The 19,842-nt window shown below is 54.4% G+C and overlaps 1 protein-coding gene across 2 annotated transcripts; it reads left to right on the top strand.

Annotated features, from left to right (window-relative positions):
- The first annotated feature begins 519 nt into the window (after positions 1-519).
- On the top strand, positions 520-14,677 carry NAA40 (N(alpha)-acetyltransferase 40, NatD catalytic subunit). 2 transcript variants are annotated; one of them, XM_029209019.1, is made up of 9 exons: positions 520-710; positions 1,404-1,521; positions 6,643-6,738; positions 8,143-8,195; positions 10,598-10,693; positions 10,791-10,949; positions 11,081-11,164; positions 11,590-11,667; positions 11,919-14,677. In XM_029209019.1, the coding sequence occupies exons 3-9, from the start codon at positions 6,700-6,702 to the stop codon at positions 12,058-12,060; spliced, it is 651 nt and encodes a 216-aa protein (XP_029064852.1). In that variant the 5' UTR covers positions 520-710; positions 1,404-1,521; positions 6,643-6,699; the 3' UTR covers positions 12,061-14,677. The 2 variants fall into 2 exon arrangements, with proteins under 2 accessions (XP_029064852.1, XP_029064851.1); XM_029209018.1 differs by lacking the exon at positions 1,404-1,521 and having other exon boundaries at positions 562-710.
- Positions 14,678-19,842: the final 5,165 nt, after the last annotated feature.

Consider the following 19,842-nt stretch of genomic DNA (forward strand, 5'->3'; position numbering starts at 1 on the left):
CTTTCTGTGCCCCCTGGGCTCTGCACAGCGTAGGTGTAAGTGCTAGTCAGTGTTTGAGAGAGCGAATGAATGGAGGGTGAATGAATGGTTAGAAGAAGGATGAATGACTCTGGTTAGAAAAGGAATTTCAAGAGTTCACTATCTAGAAGGTGGGAATTTTCCAAAGACTTCCCCTGTGCCAGAGGGTTGTAGGAGGGACTGGTATTTAAGAGGTCGTGACGCGTTTGGTTGTCTGGGAAGGTGGCTGCTGCGCAGGCTGACCCAGGCGGGCGGGGGAGAAGCGGAACAGAGCGCAGAGGCGGCGCTGCCACCCACCCAGCTGCCCAACGGCGCGCTTCTCTCGGGGCGGCGCGGCCGTTGCCATAGCTACAGACACAGCCAACCGAGGAGGGGGCGGGCCCGGGCTACGTCATTCCTAGAGCGACGCTGCTCCTCGCCTCCCGCCTCTTTCGGGTGCGAGACCCTCCGCCCGCCTCCCCGGCTCTCCACCTGCGCGCCTTCCCTCCCCCCCGCGCCGTCCCCTCCTCGGGCTCTGCGCCGGCGCGGTGCCCGCCAGGGCTCGAGGGGGGAGCCTGCGAGGCGCATGCGCCGTGCGGGGACCGCCGCCGCTCTGGTGTCGCTGCCGCAGCCGTTGCCGCCGTTGCCGCCTCCCTGCTGGCAAGTGTGGGAAGGAGGAGCTGAGGGCCACCGCCGCCGTTGCCGCCATGGGGGTGAGTGAGGGAGGGAGAGGAGACGCGAGGGCCGGGAGGGCTCCCCGCTTACCCCCGTCCCCTGCGCCCCCATTGTTCCTTGAACCCCCTCTCACGTGACCCCGAACCCCTCCGGCCTCACGTGACCCCCAGCCCCCACATGACTCGACTCCCCCAGTCTAGTGTCCCGACGCCCGGCCCAGCCCGGGAATCTCCTGGGGAGCCCCGTCTCCGGGCCCCACCCCCTCCGGTGCCCCCAGCCTCTCGCGTCGTGCCCGCCCTTGCCTTCCTCTAGGACGTGTTATCTTCTTGGCCTCCCCTCTACCCCCGCGCGGTCCCTGGGTATCCCCCCCGCCCCCAGGGGTCACCCATCACCCCGCTGTCACCGGCTTCGCGGCTTCCCATATCCTAGGCCTACACTGGGTTAGAGGGAACCGAGGCCCAGAGAAAAGAAGGCACCCAGCCAAGGTCACACGGGCAGTGACTGGGCGCCAAACCCCGACTCAGGGCTCTCGAATCCCCGGCCGCCCGCTTCCCGCTACTCGGCTTCTCAGCGAAGCTGGTTTCCCCAGTCTCTTTCGAAATCTTTCCACCAGGTTCCTCCTGCTCCAAAAACATTCTCTTCCTTTTCGACAGAGGCCTGCCTTCAAGGCCTCCCAGATGCACCGAAGTGGGTCTTATTACTTGGGTTGTTAAGTAGTCTTCCTACTTCAGGTGGCTTTGGGTGGAGAAGCTGTGCAGAAGGTGAGCAGGGAGACGATGGAGGAGTACTGGTGATGGCCCCAGCCGGGGATGGATAGTGACCACCTGTTTTGCACAAGGCAGCCTGGAGGTGCGTTTTATGCCCTTCCTGGCATGTGCTGATAGAGGGTTGAGCAGAAGTTATTCTCATGTTTCTGTGAGATCACCTTCCTAAGTCCCAATTAGAGTAGCACAAGTCACTCTCCTAAAAATGTAACTGGCCCTCCCTGGTACCATGTATCTTAGTTTTTACATGAAATTTCCACCACCTTTAGGGAGTCCTGACTTTGGAGCCAGAGAGACCTCAGTTCCAGCCCCACCTTCCCCGGCTAGCGGCATGATATTGTGCCAGTGACCTGGCCTTTGTGGATTTTAATTTCCTCTTCGATGTAATGAGAATGATGATACCTCCCCTTTAGGACAGATGTGAGGATAAAATCAGGTAGTGGATGTAAATAGCTACATAGGTGCTTCTTAAATAGTGGCTGTTATTTTTGCCTGTATTCTCAGCCTTTAGTCATCTAAAATAGATTTGCGCTATTTTTAACTCATTGGGTTTGTCCCTACTATTATTAATCTGGATTTGTTTCCTCTCCACTCAAATAGTTATTGACTGAATAAATCAACTTGTTAGACAAAAATAGTTGTCTTGTCCATGTCGAAGCACTTTATGTAAAATCCATGTCAAACACATTCATCATGTTTCAACAAGGACTTTTGGATACTGTGTACTTCATGTATAGAAAATCAAGTCTGGAAACCTTAGGCATATTTAACCTAGATTTTAGTGAAAGGTCCCAGACCCCAGGTCTTGTTGAAACTAAATAAAATATTGAGTCCCTGGTATTACTTGGTAAACGTCTACCCGGCATCAGCCACTCCAGGCTGAGCAGAAAACAAGAAGCATAACATGCCATTCTCGTTCAACACTTCCTCATTGGTTGAGTTGAAATAGCAGGCCTCAGAGATCCTGCGATCCTTGCTGCTTCCTTAAGGGCCCTGATCTTATTACTCATACTTCACAGATGTGTTTCTCAGAACAGCCCCTACCTAGTCTCTGCAAAAGTGAAATTGAATTTTCCTCCCTGAAGCAGAGCTGGAGCCCTCTCATCATACTCATTCCTGATGGGTGGGGGCTGTGGACTCCCCACCTCAGTGTCAGGAGCGTCATGGTTCCTAATGATTACCCTCCAGAAGAGGGCCCTGCTCCATTTTGACAGCCTGACCACAGGCTGAGAGAGTGGCATCAGCTGGAGCACTGTCCACAGTTCTTTCACCCTTGCTGCCACACGTGTTTTAGGAATTAGAATTTAGAGCTCTGTCTCCCTTTGCCAAAAACTGAGGGGTTTTTTCCTGGATTCTGGATTCTTTGTGGGATGGAGGCATTGATACTGAAAACCTAAGGGTTGCCAAATCCTTTTTCTGGAAGGTGCCTCCTGCCCCCATCTGGGCGTTTTTTGTTTTTTAATTTCTATGTGTGACCCCTAGCAGTCATGGAACTACTATTATGACTAGCAGTCAAAGAGGTACTCCTTTGAGGGAATTCCCTGGTGGTCCAGTGGTTAGGACTCCACGCTCTCACTGCCAATGGTGCGGGTTCAATCCCCGGTCAGGGAACTAAGATTCCACAAGCCATGAGGTGCGGCCAAAAAAAAAAAAAAAAAAGAGAGAGATACTACCTTGATAGGAATAGCAAGGGGAGGAGTTAGACAGCTGCATGTGAAAACAACATTTATACCACACTTTGTAATAATAAGTGTCATACACATTTAACTGATGTAGTGGAAGGAGCAGGGACTTTGGGGTTCAGACCTGGATTTGAATCTTGGAGGACTCATTCAACAGGTATGAATTGCGTACCTGCTGTTTGCTGAGCACTGGGTATACGTCGGCAAATAAAGCAGATGTGACCTTCCTCTACCTTGTGGAGTGTACAGTCTGGTGGGAGTGGAGGGAGAGGGTGGCCAGAAGACCTCTTTGAGAATCCTGTTCACAGGCTCTGTGACCCTGAAAGTTATCTAATCTCTCTGGGCCTGTTTCCTCATCAAAGAAGTAGGCAGTCATTCCTCGCTGAGTTATTGCAAAGATTAAAATAAATCATCTTTATTAAAGCACTAGCTGAGTGTTTATCATTAGCAGGTCCTTGTACACAGAAGTCCTTACAGTAAGGAATTTTTATATCTAGTACATTGTATCATTTTGTCCTTAACAACAGTCCTGTGAGGTATAGGCATTGTTAGCCCTCTTTTATGGATGTGGAAATTGAGGTTCAGAGAAACTGAGTAACTTGTTGGAGAGAGAGTAAATAACTTGCTCAGAGTCGCACAGCTATTAAGTGGAAGAGCTGAGAATCAAATGTGGGTTTCTTGACTCAGAATCCCACACTCTTTATTATATAAAGCTCCCTTGGGAAAGACACTTAACCACAATGAGCTTTACTGTTCACTGTGCTTATTTCCCATTTTAATGAGGAGAATTTTCCTGTGTCCCTGCAGGGTAGTCTTACCTGCACGAGGCAGGACAAAGCTAATTGGAACAGTAGGAGACTACTTTTCCTAGCTGCGTTTGAGGGAGGGCCCCGCCTGCCGCAGCCTGCCTCATACCCTGTGTGCGGGCAGCGAAGCGCTTGAGGGGCTCTTTCATTATCCGCGGCCTCTGGCCATGGCGGCCCCAAGAGTCACTGCTAGTTGCCTGGCTCACCTGTTCCCCTACGTGAATGAGCCCGTGAACGTCCTGGAGGCCCGAGCTGGGCCCTCCTGCCGCCTGTGCTTAGGAATTGCTTCTGGTGCTTAGAAATGAGACGCTATGGAGGGAACCTACACTTCAGTGCTTCCGGGGTCCTGGGAGTTACTCTTTCCTTCCGGCACCTCTGATCCCTCAGCTCTGTGCCATAGAGCTAACGTGCAGGGTGGAGGCAGGCAGCTGGCACCGACTGGGATTGTGTGCTGGCTTCTGACCTGTCCTTGGCTGTTCTGTGAGGCCAGCAGTTGTGTTCCCATTTTCCTGGAGGTGGAGCTCCTTTCACACACGGGGGGTGGCAGGAGGAACAGTGGCCTGGCCTGTTTGGTGCCAAAGCTCATATTCTTTCTGCCCCCGTGCACAGCCCTGGCGACCTTCCGTCTCAAGTTTCCATGTCCCTTACCCCTACCTCAGTGTGGATGTAGGGTCTGGGGTGGCACTGTGCGGGCATGTCACGTCAGCTGTTACCAAGCCAGAAGGGTAATGAGAAGTGAATCACCAAGTGGCTGCCTTGAGGCTCCTGAGGTCTTGTCTTGACCTTACCTTGGCGGAGCTGAGGAGGCCTTGGACGCTGGTGTAGGCTCTCCCCAAGGGAGGCAGAGTGGCTGGTGGGACAAACACTGAATCTGCACCCAGCCCTGGGGTTGAGTCTCCCCTCTGCCGCTTACTCTCTGGGGAACTTCGAACAAGTCGCGCCAGCCCTTTGAGCCTCAGTTTCTTGTGTAAAGGGAGGTGATGGTTTCTGCCCGGAGAATTGAACCAGGTAGTGTTGGTGAAAGTGTTTTGCAAGATGAGTGTATCTCTCAGTGTTGTCTTGAAACCCAGATTCCCAGAGGAAAAAAGGTGGATGATCTAAAACCTCTTTGTGGTAGAGAGGGGCTAGTTCTGCCCCGAGATCCCAGTGTTGTGAAGACAGTCTGTTCTCTGCTGTTTGTCCCTCTAGGGAGGTAAGAAATGGGCGCTAGCGCTCGGCTTTCTGCACAGGGCTCAGCCTGCAGATAGCAAACAGCTGGTGCTGGGCGAGTCTATGCCTAGGAGAGCCAAACATCCCTGTGAGCTCCTAGTGTCTGAGCTCTTGCCTTCTGGGTGCCTGAAATAGGAGTTAAGCAGTGTCATTCCTTGAGGAACCGAGGGTAGAATTTATCCAGCAGCTGGGTATTCAACTCACCGTTTCCTGGGCCAATCAGTGTCAGGGCTACTGTGGGATCGGAGGTGGCAAAACCTCTCTCTGGTGAGGTCCGGAAGTGAGGGGTGGGGGCAGAAGAGGCAGTGCGGTTGGTAAAAAGCAGAGCCACCTCCCCAGTGCTTTTGGGGTACCTTCAGGACTTGGGCTGGGTGGGCAGGCACCTCCGGATGCCTGTGTTGCTCTGCTCCTCCTTGGGAGTGAGAATGAAAAGTGTCATTTATCGAGCACAGGCCATAGTAACCCTCATGGGCTTAATACTTCAAAGGAGGTATTAAGGGCCCTGCTCATCAAATGAGGGAAGGAGGCTCAAAGAATGGTTGTGTCTTGTCCTAAGACCAGAAGGGAGTAAAGGGCAAAAGGAGGCTTTGGACAAGGTCTGCTGGACCCCAGAGCTTGGGCTCTTTTCCCTGTGTTACCAGTTTTTACAAGAGGGTAAGAGGGTCCATTTAGATTTGAGAAAACCTCACGTGAGCCCCCAAACAGGGTCTGCTCCGTTTGGAGTTTATGGGCGGTTTGCAGTTTGCTTCTCTGTGTAAGGACAGCCTCCCTTTGCTCCTCCTCTGCTGCCTATGTGTCCTGCAACTTGGCTTTGCTGACCACGTGTCAGTATGGCCTCTGTCCCCAGGTGAACCCCTTGGGGCCCTTCACTCTGCCCTGTCGCTACTAGGTGCTCGGTGTGTCTGCCACTCATTGGCCTTGGCTGAGCAGCCGTTTCTGGGAACAACTCCATCGCCTTAAGCCAGAGTGCCCAGCCCTAGCTTAGAAAGGAGACTCAACTCCCAAAGAGGCTGCCCCCAGACCAGATCTTTGTTTTCTGAAGCCAGAAGACACTGAAAAGGCTTACTGAATGAATTTATACTTAGAAACAGCTGTCAGCCACTACCTCAGATGCCATCACCTCCCTGAAACCTGCCCCGAATGTCTCTAAACTTACTTTTTCCTACCTTAGGAGGGAATGAATGAGTGAATATTAGGCAGCTGCTGGGGGCCCAGGCTCTGCTTCAGGTGTTGTCACATGCTCTCACTGGGTCCTCACAGTGACCCAGTGGTCCCAAGGGTCAGTACTCTTACTGATAGAGAAGCTGAGAAGTCTAGTGACGCTCCCAAGGTCTCATGACTGGGACGCGCTTGGGTCTTTCCTACCCTACCAAGCAGGATCCGGCAGCCAGGATCCGGAGTTTCTGCTGTGGATTGGGGACTGACCCTTAGGGTCTCCAAAGGGAAAGTCAAAGTCAAGTCTTTGGTTGGTCACAGCCTTCCAGCCCACTTTGCTTTTCCCTCTTGCAGAGGAAGTCGAGCAAAGCAAAGGAGAAGAAACAGAAGCGGTTGGAGGAGCGAGCAGCCATGGATGCTGTCTGTGCCAAAGTGGACGCCGCCAACAGGGTGACTCCCCTCCTTCCTAGTCCCTTCCTCCTGGAACTGCAACTTGGTTTTTAATTTGATTTCTTTTGGCGCCACCCTGTGGCAGAATTGTGTTACTACGCATCCATACCTCTGCTGCCTCCTTGCTGCTGGGGAAAACTAGCCTGGCTGGCAGAGAGCTGCGAGGAGGGCCAGCGATTGGCCCAGGCGTGCAGGGAAGTGTGGATTGAAGTGGAAGTGGCGGGAAGTGTGGATTGAAGTGGAAGTGGCGTCTTCTCTCTGTGGGTCTCCTTCCTTAACACTAGAAGAGGGTCTGCAGAAATTTTTCCTAGGGTTTTGCATTTTGGGGAGGAAACCTCCCTGGTAAAATGTGGTATAGTTTTCTCATTCTTTCCTTCAAACATTTATTGCCTGCCCATGGGGTACTACAGGTTGTGCCAGGGATGCAGCAGCCTGGTTTCGAGGGGCCGCAGTCGGGGGAGAAGTAGCTGAGATTCTGGTGGACCTGACTGGGAGTGGCTCAGCTTTCCAGTGGAAACAGAGAGATTCTGGTCACCCTTCCTGCCGCGGTTCATGTCCCAGTTTTTGTTATTCTTTTAGTCCACTCGGTAAACATTCACAGTTACAAGGGTGTGGCGCAGGGACATGGTTTTTCATTTTGGGTTTTGACCATGGGAGGTTAGTTGGGGGCCTCTCGAAAGCATGTGAGTGGGGCTTCCCTAGTGGCACAGTGGTTAAGAATCCGTCTGCCAGTGCAGGGGGGCACGGTTCGAGCCCTGGTCCGGGAAGATCCCACATGCCACGGAGCAACTAAGCCCATGCGCCACAACTACTGAGCCTGCGCTCTAGAGCCCGCGAGCCGCAACTACTGAGGCCCGTGCACCCTAGAGCCCGTGCTCTGCAACAAGAGAAGCCACCACAATGAGAAGCCCACACACCGCAACGAAGAGTGGCCCCGGCTCGCCACAGCTAGAGAAAGCCTGCGTGCAGCAACAAAGACCCAATGCAGCCAAAAATAATAAATTAAAAAAGAAAAATTTATAGCATGTAGCCAAAACTAAAATCAGAAGAAAATATATCATTTTTTTAAAAAAATATGTGAGTGGAGCAAGGGACCTGTCTTCTCTCTTGGGTCAGGTGGGTGCTGAGTAGGTTTTATGCCCAGAGGCCGGTATTAGAATTAGGCAGTAAAGTCTCTTCTTACCTGTCAAATGAAGCTAAAACCCTGTTGGGCCTCCTTCCCAGAGCCTCCCTCCTACGTGTGATTTCAGAGCTAAGGCAGATGGAGGGTCCGTATATAAGGGCGGCTCCTGGCCCTGGGAGCTGAGCCTCCACTCGGGTCCACACAGCGTGGTACTTCAGGGTGGAGCCTGTGACTCTGCTAGGCGAGTGTTTGTGCTACTCCTCTTTTCTTTCCCTCCACAGCTTGGAGACCCATTAGAGGCTTTCCCAGTGTTCAAGAAATATGATCGCAATGGGTGAGTGTTCAGCATTCCTAACTTGTCTCCTTGAGTCTCTTCAGGAATTCACCTTTCCAGAGTAGGCTTCCTCAGACCCAACTTGTTTCATTCTTCGTTAATGAAAAAGCAGAAAAGATGGCTAGTACCCTGTTGTTATAAAATCCCCCAGTTAGGGAGACAAAGGAATCTGCAAATGAGCAAAGATTGCCTAATCTCAGACTGATGTCTCTGTGGAACTTGTTATTCTCTCCGACAAAGCACCATAGAGCTGAAACAAACTTGAAAAATCATCTAGGCCGACTCCCTCATTTTATGCAGAGGGAAACTGCGAGAAGCTGAATGAGGTGTTTGAGCTTATGGAGCTTCTCCCTGGCCGCAGGGGGGAGCTTTTAATTCCCAGTCCAGCGTTCTTTCCCTGGGTCTGTAGTATAATTGTTAAAAGCCACTTGCTGGCTTTGTGACCCTGGACAAATTACTTAACTTCTCTGTGTCTCAGTTTTCGAATCAGAAATGGGTACCTTCCTCATGGAGTTGTCAGGAGGATTAGTTGTAAAGTGTTACTGCCTGGAGCATACGAAAGGCTAGGTCAGTGTTAGTTGTTATTACTACTGTTTTTTTTTACTAATCCAGTTCACTGCAGAATCTAGACTAAAGCCCCCTTCCACTTTCTGTTCCTTTGGTTTGTAAAATAGGTGGCATTATCGGTCTTACCCGAGATGCTGTTGGCTGAGGGGAAAACAGGGGCTATGATTTTACAGAATCGTTGCTATGGGTCTGAATCATAACAGTGCCTCTTATTAACTATATTTGGTTAAGTGAACATATTCTTCAAGCCTCGTTTTTCATCTGTTAAATGGAGCGATGATGGCAAACTTGCAAGGTTGTTTAAGGAGGACAGAAACTATATCCAGCTCTGTAAGTTGCAGCTGGTGTGAGTATTTTAATGAACAAGATAAGACAAATGTAAATGCATGGATTATGAAGGGAAGACTATAGTAGGTAATACTACATTTGCCTTTCATAGCTGTGTCTGAATTTCATAGTATCATATTAATTTATTCTTTCTGTCTGAGATCAGATGCATTATGCTTCCTCTAGAAGCTTTGTCATCATTCATCCTCTGGGAAGTCCTTTGACACAGTTTAGAGATTCCTTGCTGTGATCTCTCTCAGTGTTCCCTATCCCACATTCGCACTGACTTCCAGAAATATGGACCAGCTCTGAAGCAGGCGTTGCCAGCTGACTCTGGGCTCACTTGGTGCCTGGAATTGTGTGGCTGTGATCCTACTTTCATGTACTTAAGGAACTCAGATTAGTGGAGAATTTATACTTGCAAACCAGCCTTGAGAAAGTTTATAGCTAAGACAGTTGCAGTGCTGTGCGTGGGCATTTCTGACCACTACATGGCCAGTACTTGGAAAGAAAGGAAGGCTGTTCAGAGCCAGGAAGTTCTGAATTCACAAGGCCACACACACGTGCAGCTCGTATGACATACCAGACAGCAGAGGTGACCGTGGATTCCAGTGGTGATGTCCTCTGAGGAGTCGAGTCAGTCCTTTCAGAATGTGGCACTACCTGGAGAATATGATTTCACAGTTTGGCCAGGGAGTTTAATCATGATTTATTTAATTCATTTAGACCTAAATAGCAGATTGAGGGAACTCCCTGGCCGTCCGGTGGTTGAGACTTGGCGCTTTCACTGCCGCGGCCCAGGTTCGGTCCCTGGTCGGGGAGCTAGGATCCCGCAAGCCACGCGACGCGGCCAAAAAAAAAAAAAAAAGGTCGATACCTTAACACCTACATCATTCGTTAGTTTAGGAAAACAGAGCATCGGGGTGAATCCCGATCTACCCTGTTTGATCAGCTGAGAGCACCCACTGTGTCCTCAGAGGAAGCAGCGGGCAGGACTCCTCGGGGGGATGTGGGCCATAGTCTTCCTGAAGGGCCTGAGGTCCTCCAGCTGCTTTTGCAGGCAAGGTTGGTAGATAAGAAGGAAGAGTTCCCCTGGGAGCCCAGTGAAGACTTGATTCCAAATGAAAGCAACAGGAAAAATGCCTAAGGGCAGGAACCGAGGGAACAGAGAGGACTCCGGGGTTTATAACAAACTACAGAAGAGAGGGTGGAGAGAGCAAAGAGCTAGCAGAGAGGGACCGAAGTTTACAAAGTGCTGCCTCTGATAAGGGCTGTGCAGGGAAGGCAGGAAATGGGCTTGTGGTCAGGGCGGTGGGCTGGTGATGACAGTTGTTAATCTCGGCTTGAACGGCCTCGTTCCTTCACAGGCACCTTCTGTAGTCACGTCCGGGCTCGGCTTTTCTCTGTAGATTAACTGAGACCAGGCGGGCCTCGTTGTCAGGCTGTCAGGGCAGCCGGTGGTGCCAGGCCTGTAGCCGGCTCCAGACGCCTCCTTTTCCTCTTCTCAGGCTAAATGTCTCCATTGAATGTAAGCGAGTGTCTGGCCTGGAGCCGGCCACCGTGGATTGGGCCTTCGACCTGACCAAGACCAATATGCAGACCATGTAAGCACGCCCTCTCGGGCAGGGAGACTGGCCCTCTCCAGAGCCCCTGTCCTGACTGCCCCCCACCCCCACCCCCACCCCCACCCCCGTCTCCCAGGTATGAGCAGAGCGAGTGGGGCTGGAAGGACAGAGAGAAACGCGAGGAAATGACGGATGACCGAGCCTGGTACCTCATCGCTTGGGAAAACAGTTCGGTTCCCGTAGCCTTTTCTCACTTCCGGTTTGACGTGGAGTGCGGGGATGAAGTCCTGTACTGGTAGGGGCCCTGGCCTGGGGGTGGGCGCGGGGGGAGGAGGCACCCCAGCCAGTGGCAAAATCCAGCACGCCCGTCTGGGTCTGTGGCAGGCCTCGCAGCCGCCCCACGCTCACTCTGCTTTCCTCCCCCAGCTACGAAGTGCAGCTGGAGAGCAAGGTGCGGCGGAAAGGCCTGGGGAAGTTCCTCATACAGATCCTGCAGCTCGTGGCCAACAGGTGAGGGCCCTCCGTGCACCGCTCAGTTGGAGGGAGCTGCCTCTGAGGCATCCCCCGTGGGGGACAGGGCTCACGGGACTGTTGTGAAAGAAAGGTGCCTAGAACCCTCTCAGTAAGCTTCTCCCTGCCCAGCCATGACTCCAGATTTTGTACACTGGGCTCAAGGAGGCAAGCACCTCTGAGTGCCTGTTCCGCGCCTGAGTAATGGGGTGCAGAGAGGACCTGGAGAAGCCAGTCAGGTGGGGGCCTGATTAGCCCTGTCACAGGGGGCGGCACCCAGTGCTGTGGGTGCCCAAGGCAGGCTAGAGTCGGGCCTCAGGAATACTTCTTAGGAGCAAATGGGAGACAGCAGGCAGACACGAGAGAGCAAGTGGGATTTAGCACCTGTTTCTCTTTCTGGAAGGTTCTCTCTGCTTTCTTCTCAGCACACAGATGAAGAAAGTTATGTTAACGGTATTTAAGCACAATCATGGTGCCTACCAGTTCTTCAGAGAAGCGCTGCAGTAAGGAGCTGGGCCCCGGCGTGGGACGCTCTGGGTGGTAGCAGCTGCCTGCCCCAGTGTCTTTTCCCCCATCCTGGCCCCGTTTGTCCTGACGTTGAGCTCTCAGTTCTGAGGTCCTTGGGGCTGGCAACTGGGGAGATGGTGTGGGAGCGCCTGTGGCTTGGTCCCCTGCCCTGCTCCTGAGCCCTGACTCCTGGGGAGGAAGGCAGTCAGCTGCCCGTAGCCAACCCTTTCCTCCTGCCCGCCTGCAGATTTGAAATCGACGACTCTTCCCCAAGCATGTCCGGTTGCTGTGGGGAGGACTGCTCCTATGAGATCCTGAGCCGGAGGACCAAGTTTGGGGACAGCCAGCACTCCCATTCGGGCGGGCACTGTGGTGGCTGCTGCCACTGAACCCCCAAGCTCTCTCCAAGGCCTGTTCTCTCCCCGGTTTCAAGCCGCTTGCCAGGTGCCCTCAGAGCTGTGGCCTCCTCAGCCCCAACCCTGGGGAGGAGTGGTCCGTGCCGTCCCTCCTGCTCTCTCCTAGAAGAGCAGGGTGCCGGAGGGAGCAGAGAGGAGAGGATGCTGCCGGAAGAGCCGGCGGAGGCCGGGGCACGAGGTGCATCCTCTCACGGTGGCTGCCTTCTCGCTCGGCTCTCGGCCCTGAGCGTGGGTTCTCCGACTTCCCTACAGCTGGATTCCTGACAAACCCCCCTCCCCGCCACACACACTGCTGGACAAATGGAGTGTTTATTCCCACCTTGATGAAAGTCCTGGAGCCCTGGGTCAGGGTCTGGCTGGTTCCCAAAGAGGAATGGGCTCAGTGTAAGATCTGGGCGTAGAGAGAGTGTTCAGAGAGACTCCTGTTTCGTGGATGGGATGCTCCAGTGGAGACTTCAGGAAGGTCTCTTGTGCCATGACACAGGGAATCGAGGGAGCTCTTTCTGGCTGTGCCTTCGCGGATCCAGTTAGAGTGGAGTCGTCCCAGGGGACCAGCCAACTCTGGGAGAAAGGCTGCCCCCCCTCCCCATTGCTGTCAGCACGGGGCCGAGAGGACAGGAGCAGGTGTGAGTGGGGCCTGCCGTGGGGGCTGTGGCTTCTCCGGGCTTTGGGACCTGGCCGCACCCTGAGCTTAACCTCTTGATCTCATGGCAGTGACTCGAGATTTTTACTCACAGAAAAGAGCTGGAGCCCTGCCTGCTCTTCTCCGTCACCTCTCACCACTGTTTCTGCCCCTGCCTCTCCCCCCACTCGATACCCCTGTTCTTACTCTCAAGGGGGAATAACATCAGGGAGCCCCTTGTCTTCCCCCAGAAGGCCCCTTGCTCCTGCCATATTTAGTGCCGTGTCCTCTCATATCTTGGTGCTGTTAGCTCTCTGAAGGTGGGTACCCCCCACCGCCACTGCCCCCTTTGGAGAGCCCCCAGCCAGCAGCAGCCCCTTCCTGCACTCCCCAGCCTGGCCAGACGCTGCTCTTCTCTCTGGTGTCACCTGCGGCAGGCGGGGCGCGGGAGAAGCTTCCTCTCCCCTCCTGGGATAGAGAGGGCGCAGGGTCAGAGCTCAGACTTGCCCTCATCCCCAGACGGTTATCCCCTTCCAGGGAAGAAAATGACCAAATCCTTAGCCAGGAAGAAGCACCTACCGCCTCCCCTTGGACAACCTTGAGCTCTGCCTTAGGGAGCGTCTCAAAAGTTCTGCCTTTGCAAGGTTGTTCCGGAGGAGGTCTATCAGTCCTTCCGACCTCGGTCTGCTCACGCCCCACCCTCTGCCCTGACTCAGGCTGCCTGTGCCGGCCATCTCCCCCATCTCCCCGGAGCTGTTCTGGCCTCTCGATCTGCCAGCAGTGGACGTGGCACTCCCTTAGAGAGGGCCTTGCAGCTTTACACTGGAATAAGCCCACCTTTACCCCTACCCTGCTGACTCCCAGGAGATTTTACCCAAGGGGGAGAGTTTTCATTGCTGGAAGGGCATTGGAGGGCTCCTTCCAAGAATCATGGAATGACAGAATCACATTTAGGAAGAGCTTTTCCTCTGATCCCTGCTGTCTCTCAAAGGACAGAGAATGAAATATTTATTGTCTTAGATCATGGGTTTCTGATACCTCCCACTCAAGGGGACCAAAAGGGACCCCAGCGTAAATCCCACATAAAGGGAGTTAAGTGTGCGTGTCTCCCCTCATTGGACACCTGGCACCGAGCCCCATTGGTAGATGGGCACTTGGTGTTAGGCCCTGCTTGTCCAGCCGCCTGTGCCACTTCCCAAGGGCTGGCTGGGTGGGGAGGCGCTGCCTGAGACCCGCAGGTCACCCTGTTGTTGGTGTTGAACCCACTCAGTTCTCAGCCATCAGTCTCTCCATTTCCCCAAGGTCTTGGTTTTAAGAAACATAGCAGGCCTTTTGTACCAGGATTTTTGGTTTGTTTGGGGCATGTTAAAATATTAATTTTGAGATTTGTTTTTTAGTTGTATCCACCCTATTTCAGGTTATTTTCATTGATGTCAGATGTGTATGACATGTGTATGGTTCTTTTTAACCCTTCCTGGTGTGTTTTTTTTTTGGTTTTTTTTTAGAGGAAACTTTGAAGATAAACTCCTTGAGATATATATATATATATATATTTTTTTTTTTTCTTTAGCAACTTGTTATCACTGGAATCAAAGGGAAAAAGTGATCTCTTTTTGCATTGGTTGTATTTGTTGTCACAAATAAAAGACACTTTGTTCAGCTGCTGGGACGGCTTCCTGCTGCTGGGGTGCCATCGGCAGCGTGGGCTCAGACCATCCCAGCGTTGGGCCTAAACCCTGGGGGGCACGTAGCTGTGACGCCCCACGCCTCTTTCTGTGAAGGAAGCTTTGGGCTGAGAAAACCTCAGGGTGTCTGGGGCGAGGAGCCAGACGTGGGAACTGAGACCGAATGCATGTGTTTGTGCCACTTCCCAAAAGCCCTGGGTAGAGGTCAAAAGCCTTCTCCTGAGGGGCACCTGCTCTGCTGCTGGAGAGAGTCCCAGGCCAGGCGTTGTGACATTGGACATATGTGGGTAAAGGTAAATTCCAGAACACTTGTGAGGGAGTCGCACAGACGAGAGTGTTGGTGTTTCTTTCCTCCCTTTTACTTTATTGGTTTCCTCAGGATATTCTGTGTCTCTTAAAAGGACTCCAGCCCCCTCTTCCCTCCACTCACGAAAGACGAAGGCTCAAAGGAAGGGTAACTCATGTCAGGCCTGACAGGGCAGGAAAGTTATGAGCTGGGGGAGGCTCTGGCCCCTCGAGTGTGACAGATGGAGCTGTGCACTTCTCTCCGAGGCCCGTGCCTGGCCCGGGGAGCCAGGAGCAGAGGGAGGAAGTGGGCCCGGAGCCAGGGCTCAGAGCGCTTCCTGTGGACACTGGAGGGGCCAGCCTCCTTGCGCCTCTGCTTGGTGGCCACATCTGCCGGAAGGCGGAGAGGGCGGCCGGGATGGAGACCCAAGCCCTACTGAGCCTTCGAGCTCTGGTGGGGCAGTGATCCGGGGAGAGAGGAGCAGGGTTAACAGCTGTCTCTCTCGTGGGTGCCAGCATGTTGTGGCCTCAGCCCCGTGGGTGGGGACACAGCCAGGGCATGGTTTCTGCAGCTGCCTTACCTTGGAGGCGTGAAGAAAGGCCTCCCAGTCCTTGGGAAAGGAGACAGCATTTCAAATGCTGGCGAATCAGAATCATTCAACAGACTTCTCGTGTGAGGGAATTCTGTCCCCTCCCCACCCCGGAGCTCTTTGTTCCTTGAAGGCTGTCTTAATCCCAGGCAGGAATTCCTTGGAATGACCATCCCCTTGCCGCAGTGGCGGGCTCCCTCTTTGGTCCTCTGAGGTGGCTGTTCCCACCCCTCCCTCCACCTGCAGCTCAGACTTTGTCACTCAAGCGGCACTGGCTGGAGCGCCACCCCTTCGGTGGGCGGATGGAACCAGAGGCACAGTTGCCGCACGAGAGGGCCTCAGTTTCGGTCAGAGCCTGAGGTGGTCTGAAAGGGACTGCGTTTCCCCAGTGTGCGAAACCTGGCCACCAGACGTTTCTGCCGCCAGGCTTTGAAAGTGGTCAGTTCAAACACAGCAGGTTTATTCTCGTTTTTTCTGCTTTTCCCTCTCCAAGTGCAGCAGAGGTCGTTTCTCTACCGCCCGAGGTCAAGGGTCTGGGACTGTAGGGGAGGCGCTGCAGAGGCGGCTGGGAGACTGGACAGCCCCACGCAGGCGTCTCGTTACTTGGCTGCGGCGAGGAAGGAAACTGGCATTTGGTGATTCCCTGCTCCGCCAGCGACCACTCACACTTGACCTTACGGTGCTGGGCGCCAGGGCCGGATCTGCATCCGCCTGCAGTGCCCTGGCACATGGTCATGCCCCCGGACAGGACGTTGTTGACATCCAGGTCCTTGTTGATGTCGATGTCTCCCTTCACGATGCAGTCGTGGGTTGTCTTGTTGGTCCTGGTGGGCTCCATGCCTGGTCTTGAGGTCTTGTCTTCCCTCTCAGGGCCTGGCCAGTAGGGGCGCTTTCTCCTGAGAGAGGCCTGCCTTTTCTCCCATGCAGGGGGCTGCCCAGAAAGACGGGGACTGGAGTTGAGAAGGCCAATATCAAGGAATGTCTGCCCTGCGGGAGCAGAGACTCACCCACGGTGGAGGGCTGGAAGAGGGTCTTAGGACAGGGGTAGGGCCAGTGGTGATGACCTGCCTTCTCCAAGGGAGGAGGAAGCAGCCACAGTCATCTCATGCTCAAAGTCCGGGGCCACAGACCCCAGCTTTCCCTCCATGTCCCCTCATGATCTCCTGCCAGAGCCCTGGCTCCAAAGCCAGCAGCCCAGCTTAGCCCCCTCTGACCCAGGCCCTCTGAATCCCATCCCTGCCCGGGGTGGGAGCGCAGCACCCGCGGGGGCCCCGCTGCCACGTGCACATGCACACGGTCTCTGCATTGCCCGGGTCTTACCTGTGCAGAAGTGGACAAGGTGAACATGAAAGTCTGTCCTGGGGCTTTCGGGATCCCTGCTCTAAGAAGATGAACGTCTGCTACAGGCTGGCAGGGAAGGGCTGCCCTGTGCTCAGGGTAGGCCACCTCAAGGTTGGAGGGAGGAGGCCCTGAAGGAAAGGGACCAGGTGAGAAGGCTTGGAGCCGCCGGCAGAATGGGATTGGGGGGTGCAGCCATGAGCCAAGGTGTGAGAGCCGACCTGGAGGTGTCTGCAGCTGCCCGCGGGTGCCACCTGCCCTCTTCCGCACATCTGAGGGTGCTGCGACCCCCGGGGTCCAGCATGGTGCGTGGGGGGTGCGTTACACAGGGGCTTCAGGTGGAGCTGGGGAGGGGGTGCCAGGAAGTGGCCTGTACTCCTGGGGCAACCCGTGTCCTGAATGCTGGATACAAGGAACAGGAGGGGCAGGGACGTGGCGGGAGGGGTGTGGGGATCAGGGATGGGGCTCTCAGGTGCAGGGCCTTAGGGCCCTCTGGGGGCCTGGCTGTGACATGGGGTGTGGAGAGCAATGAAAAGTTATGGGGGCTCGCCCAGGGCTGGAGATCACACGTCAGGAGCCCAGAGGTGGAGAGGGGGCCCAGGGTTTGGAGTAGTGAGTCCAGCCTGGGGGCCCGGAAGTCAGAGGGCTCTGGACACGGGGTTCCAGCACAGTAGGGGTGAGACTGGGGGCCTGGTCCTCGCTGGTGTGGCCAGAGGCACACAGCCTCAGCACTGGCTTGGATGTCACCCATGTGGCAGGAAGGTTCAAAGTCTTGAACGTGACCTGAGTGGTCCTCATCTTGCTGTTGGCCTTCGAGTTGAGTGGGGCCTTGATGAGCAGTGCCCAGTGCCCCTCCCAGGCCACACACAGCTTGTAGAAGCTGTGGTGCAGATCTCCGTGTCGTCCTAGTTAGTGATGATGCCATGCTCCGTGGGGTACTTGAGCAAAAAAATGCTGCACTTGCTCTGGGCCTCTTGCCCACTTACGAGTCCCGGTCCAAGCCCATCGTGACGCCCTGGGGAGCTGGGGAAGGAGACCTTGGGTGTGCTTGGGGGGGTCGCCCATCCCAGCAGCCCTCCCCTTCTGTGGGTCTCCAGTTTACCCATCTGTACTATGGAGTAGGGGCAGTGGCAGGCAGACTTGGAGACCTGAGTGCCGTGACTGCACAGGTGTGGGGGGCCTTCACCAAGACAGCACCATAGTCACACCCGAGCTGGCTCGTCACACTTGGCTGCTGGCTGTGGGCTGCAGGCAGAAAGGGGTCAACTACCACCTGGCTCCAGGCGGGCACCCCCCACCCCAGCCCACAGCCTCCTTGTGCCTTGGCAGCTGCACCTTTCCAGCCAGCTGTGGAATGCCTAGGCCAGGACAGCTGAGTCCCCCCTGGGGAGGGCAGCACCCTGGCCCTGCCCCCTGCCCTCACCCTCCCATGTTGCTCCGCCCCCGACAGCTGTGTCCTGGCCTGCCCTGGATGTCTGGCTCCTGGTGACAGCTGTGCCCCAGGAAGAGCAGATGGGACCCTGCTCCGTTCGTGTTCCACCCCCGCCCTGGGGGCTCTTTGCTCCTTGTTGAGGACAACCCAGACCAGGGCCGGCTCTTCCTAACCCTTTCTCCCCTTTTTTGCGTGAAAGCCCCCATTTTTAATTTCTCTGTGCGACCCCTAGCAGTTATAGAGCTACTATTGTGACTGGCAGTAACAGAGATACTACTTTGATAGGAATAGCAAGGGGAGCAGTTTCACAGCTGCGTGTGAAAGCAACATTTATGTCTCACACTTTATAACAAGTGTCAGTTACATTTAATTGATGTAGTGGAAGGAGCATGGACTTTGGGGTTCAGACCTGGATTTGAATCTTGGAGGACTCATTCAACAGGTATGAACTGCGTACCTGCTGTCTGCTGAGCACTGGGTATACGTCGGCAAATAAAGCAGATGTGACCTTCCTCTACCTTGTGGAGTGTACAGTCTGGTGGGAGTGGAGGGAGAGGGTGGCCAGAAGACCTCTTTGAGAATCCTGTTCACGGGCTCTGTGACCCTGAAAGTTATCTAATCTCTCTGGGCCTGTTTCCTCATCAAAGAAGTAGGCAGTCATTCCTTGCTGAGTTATTGCAAAGATTAAAATAAATCCCCTCCCTCTTCTTGAACCCTCCTCTTTGGATACTGGGCTCTTCCTGAGGCTCTATGAGGGCATCCTGCTGTTACCCCCACCGTAGGGAGACAGTCCCCACCGGCCTATAGAGAGCCAGCAGTTGCCCTCGGAGGCCTGGGAGGGGTCTCTTCACACTATAGCCCCGGGACTCAGTGCCCAGCACTCACTTGACGTGCCAGGAGGGGAGTTCAGGCCAGTGCGGAGACTGGAGACCCCTAGCTCAGGTTCAGACCAGCTCTGTGTCAGATGCTCTGTGAGGTAGCAAACTCCAGAAGGTGTGTGTGTTTGGGGTGGGGGGGTCAGGTCTGACCCCCTCCCTAGGTCTCACAGCTCCATATTTGGAGAGATCAATGGTTGAGCCAGAGCCTTTAATGGACGGGGACCAAGCCAGGGGTGGGGTCACCTGGTGTTTCTCTAACCCATGTATGGCCAGTAGGTTCTGGGGGTCAGCCCTGGGATGGGGCATCTGGGATCTTCCCAGTCCATATATGACCATCAGGGACTGGGGACCTGGATTGTGACACGGGTCTCAGGAGTAAGGACCAGCTCCTCCACCCATCCCCAAGGCTTGGGATCTATTCCTACTGCTCCATTCAGGGAAGGGGGTGGGGTGGGGGGACAGCTTGGGCCCTTGGATCAGAGCCAGGACCCAGGCTGGGATCTCTAGGCCTCATCATGACGCAGGAGAGACTCCCAGCAATACGAGCGTAGTGGGCAGTCCTGGGGTAGGAGAATGAGGTCCCCATCCTTGCAGACAGCACAGCAGTTGCCAGGGTGTTAGAAGAAATCCCTGCCTCCCAGAGAGTCTGTCACCCACAGGGCAAACTTCCCTCCCTGGAACAGTGAGCCCCCTTCTCCATGCTTGCTTTTTTTTTTTTTTTAATAAATTTATTTATTGTATTTGTTTATTTTTGGCTGCGTTGGGTCTTTGTTGCTGCACGCAGGCTCTCTGTAGTTGCGGTGAGCAGGGGCTACTCTTCATCGTGGTGCTCGGCCTTCTCATTGCAGTGGCTTCTCTTGTTGCAGAGCACAGGCTCTAGGCGCGCGGGCTTCAGTAGTTGTGGCTTGCGGGCTCTAGAGCACAG

The sequence above is a fragment of the Monodon monoceros genome, unplaced genomic scaffold, assembly GCF_005190385.1.
Source record: "Monodon monoceros isolate NGI ecotype Baffin Bay Population unplaced genomic scaffold, NGI_Narwhal_1 Super_Scaffold_7, whole genome shotgun sequence".
Taxonomy (NCBI): domain Eukaryota; kingdom Metazoa; phylum Chordata; class Mammalia; order Artiodactyla; family Monodontidae; genus Monodon; species Monodon monoceros.

What these genes read in the sequence shown, in the direction of transcription:
- NAA40 (XM_029209018.1), top strand. An exon ending in AAGTGGACGCCGCCAACAGG is followed by an intron (nt 6,739 to 8,142) that starts GTGACTCCCCTC and finishes TTCCCTCCACAG; the next exon opens with CTTGGAGACCCATTAGAGGC. An exon ending in AAGAAATATGATCGCAATGG is followed by an intron (nt 8,196 to 10,597) that starts GTGAGTGTTCAG and finishes TCCTCTTCTCAG; the next exon opens with GCTAAATGTCTCCATTGAAT.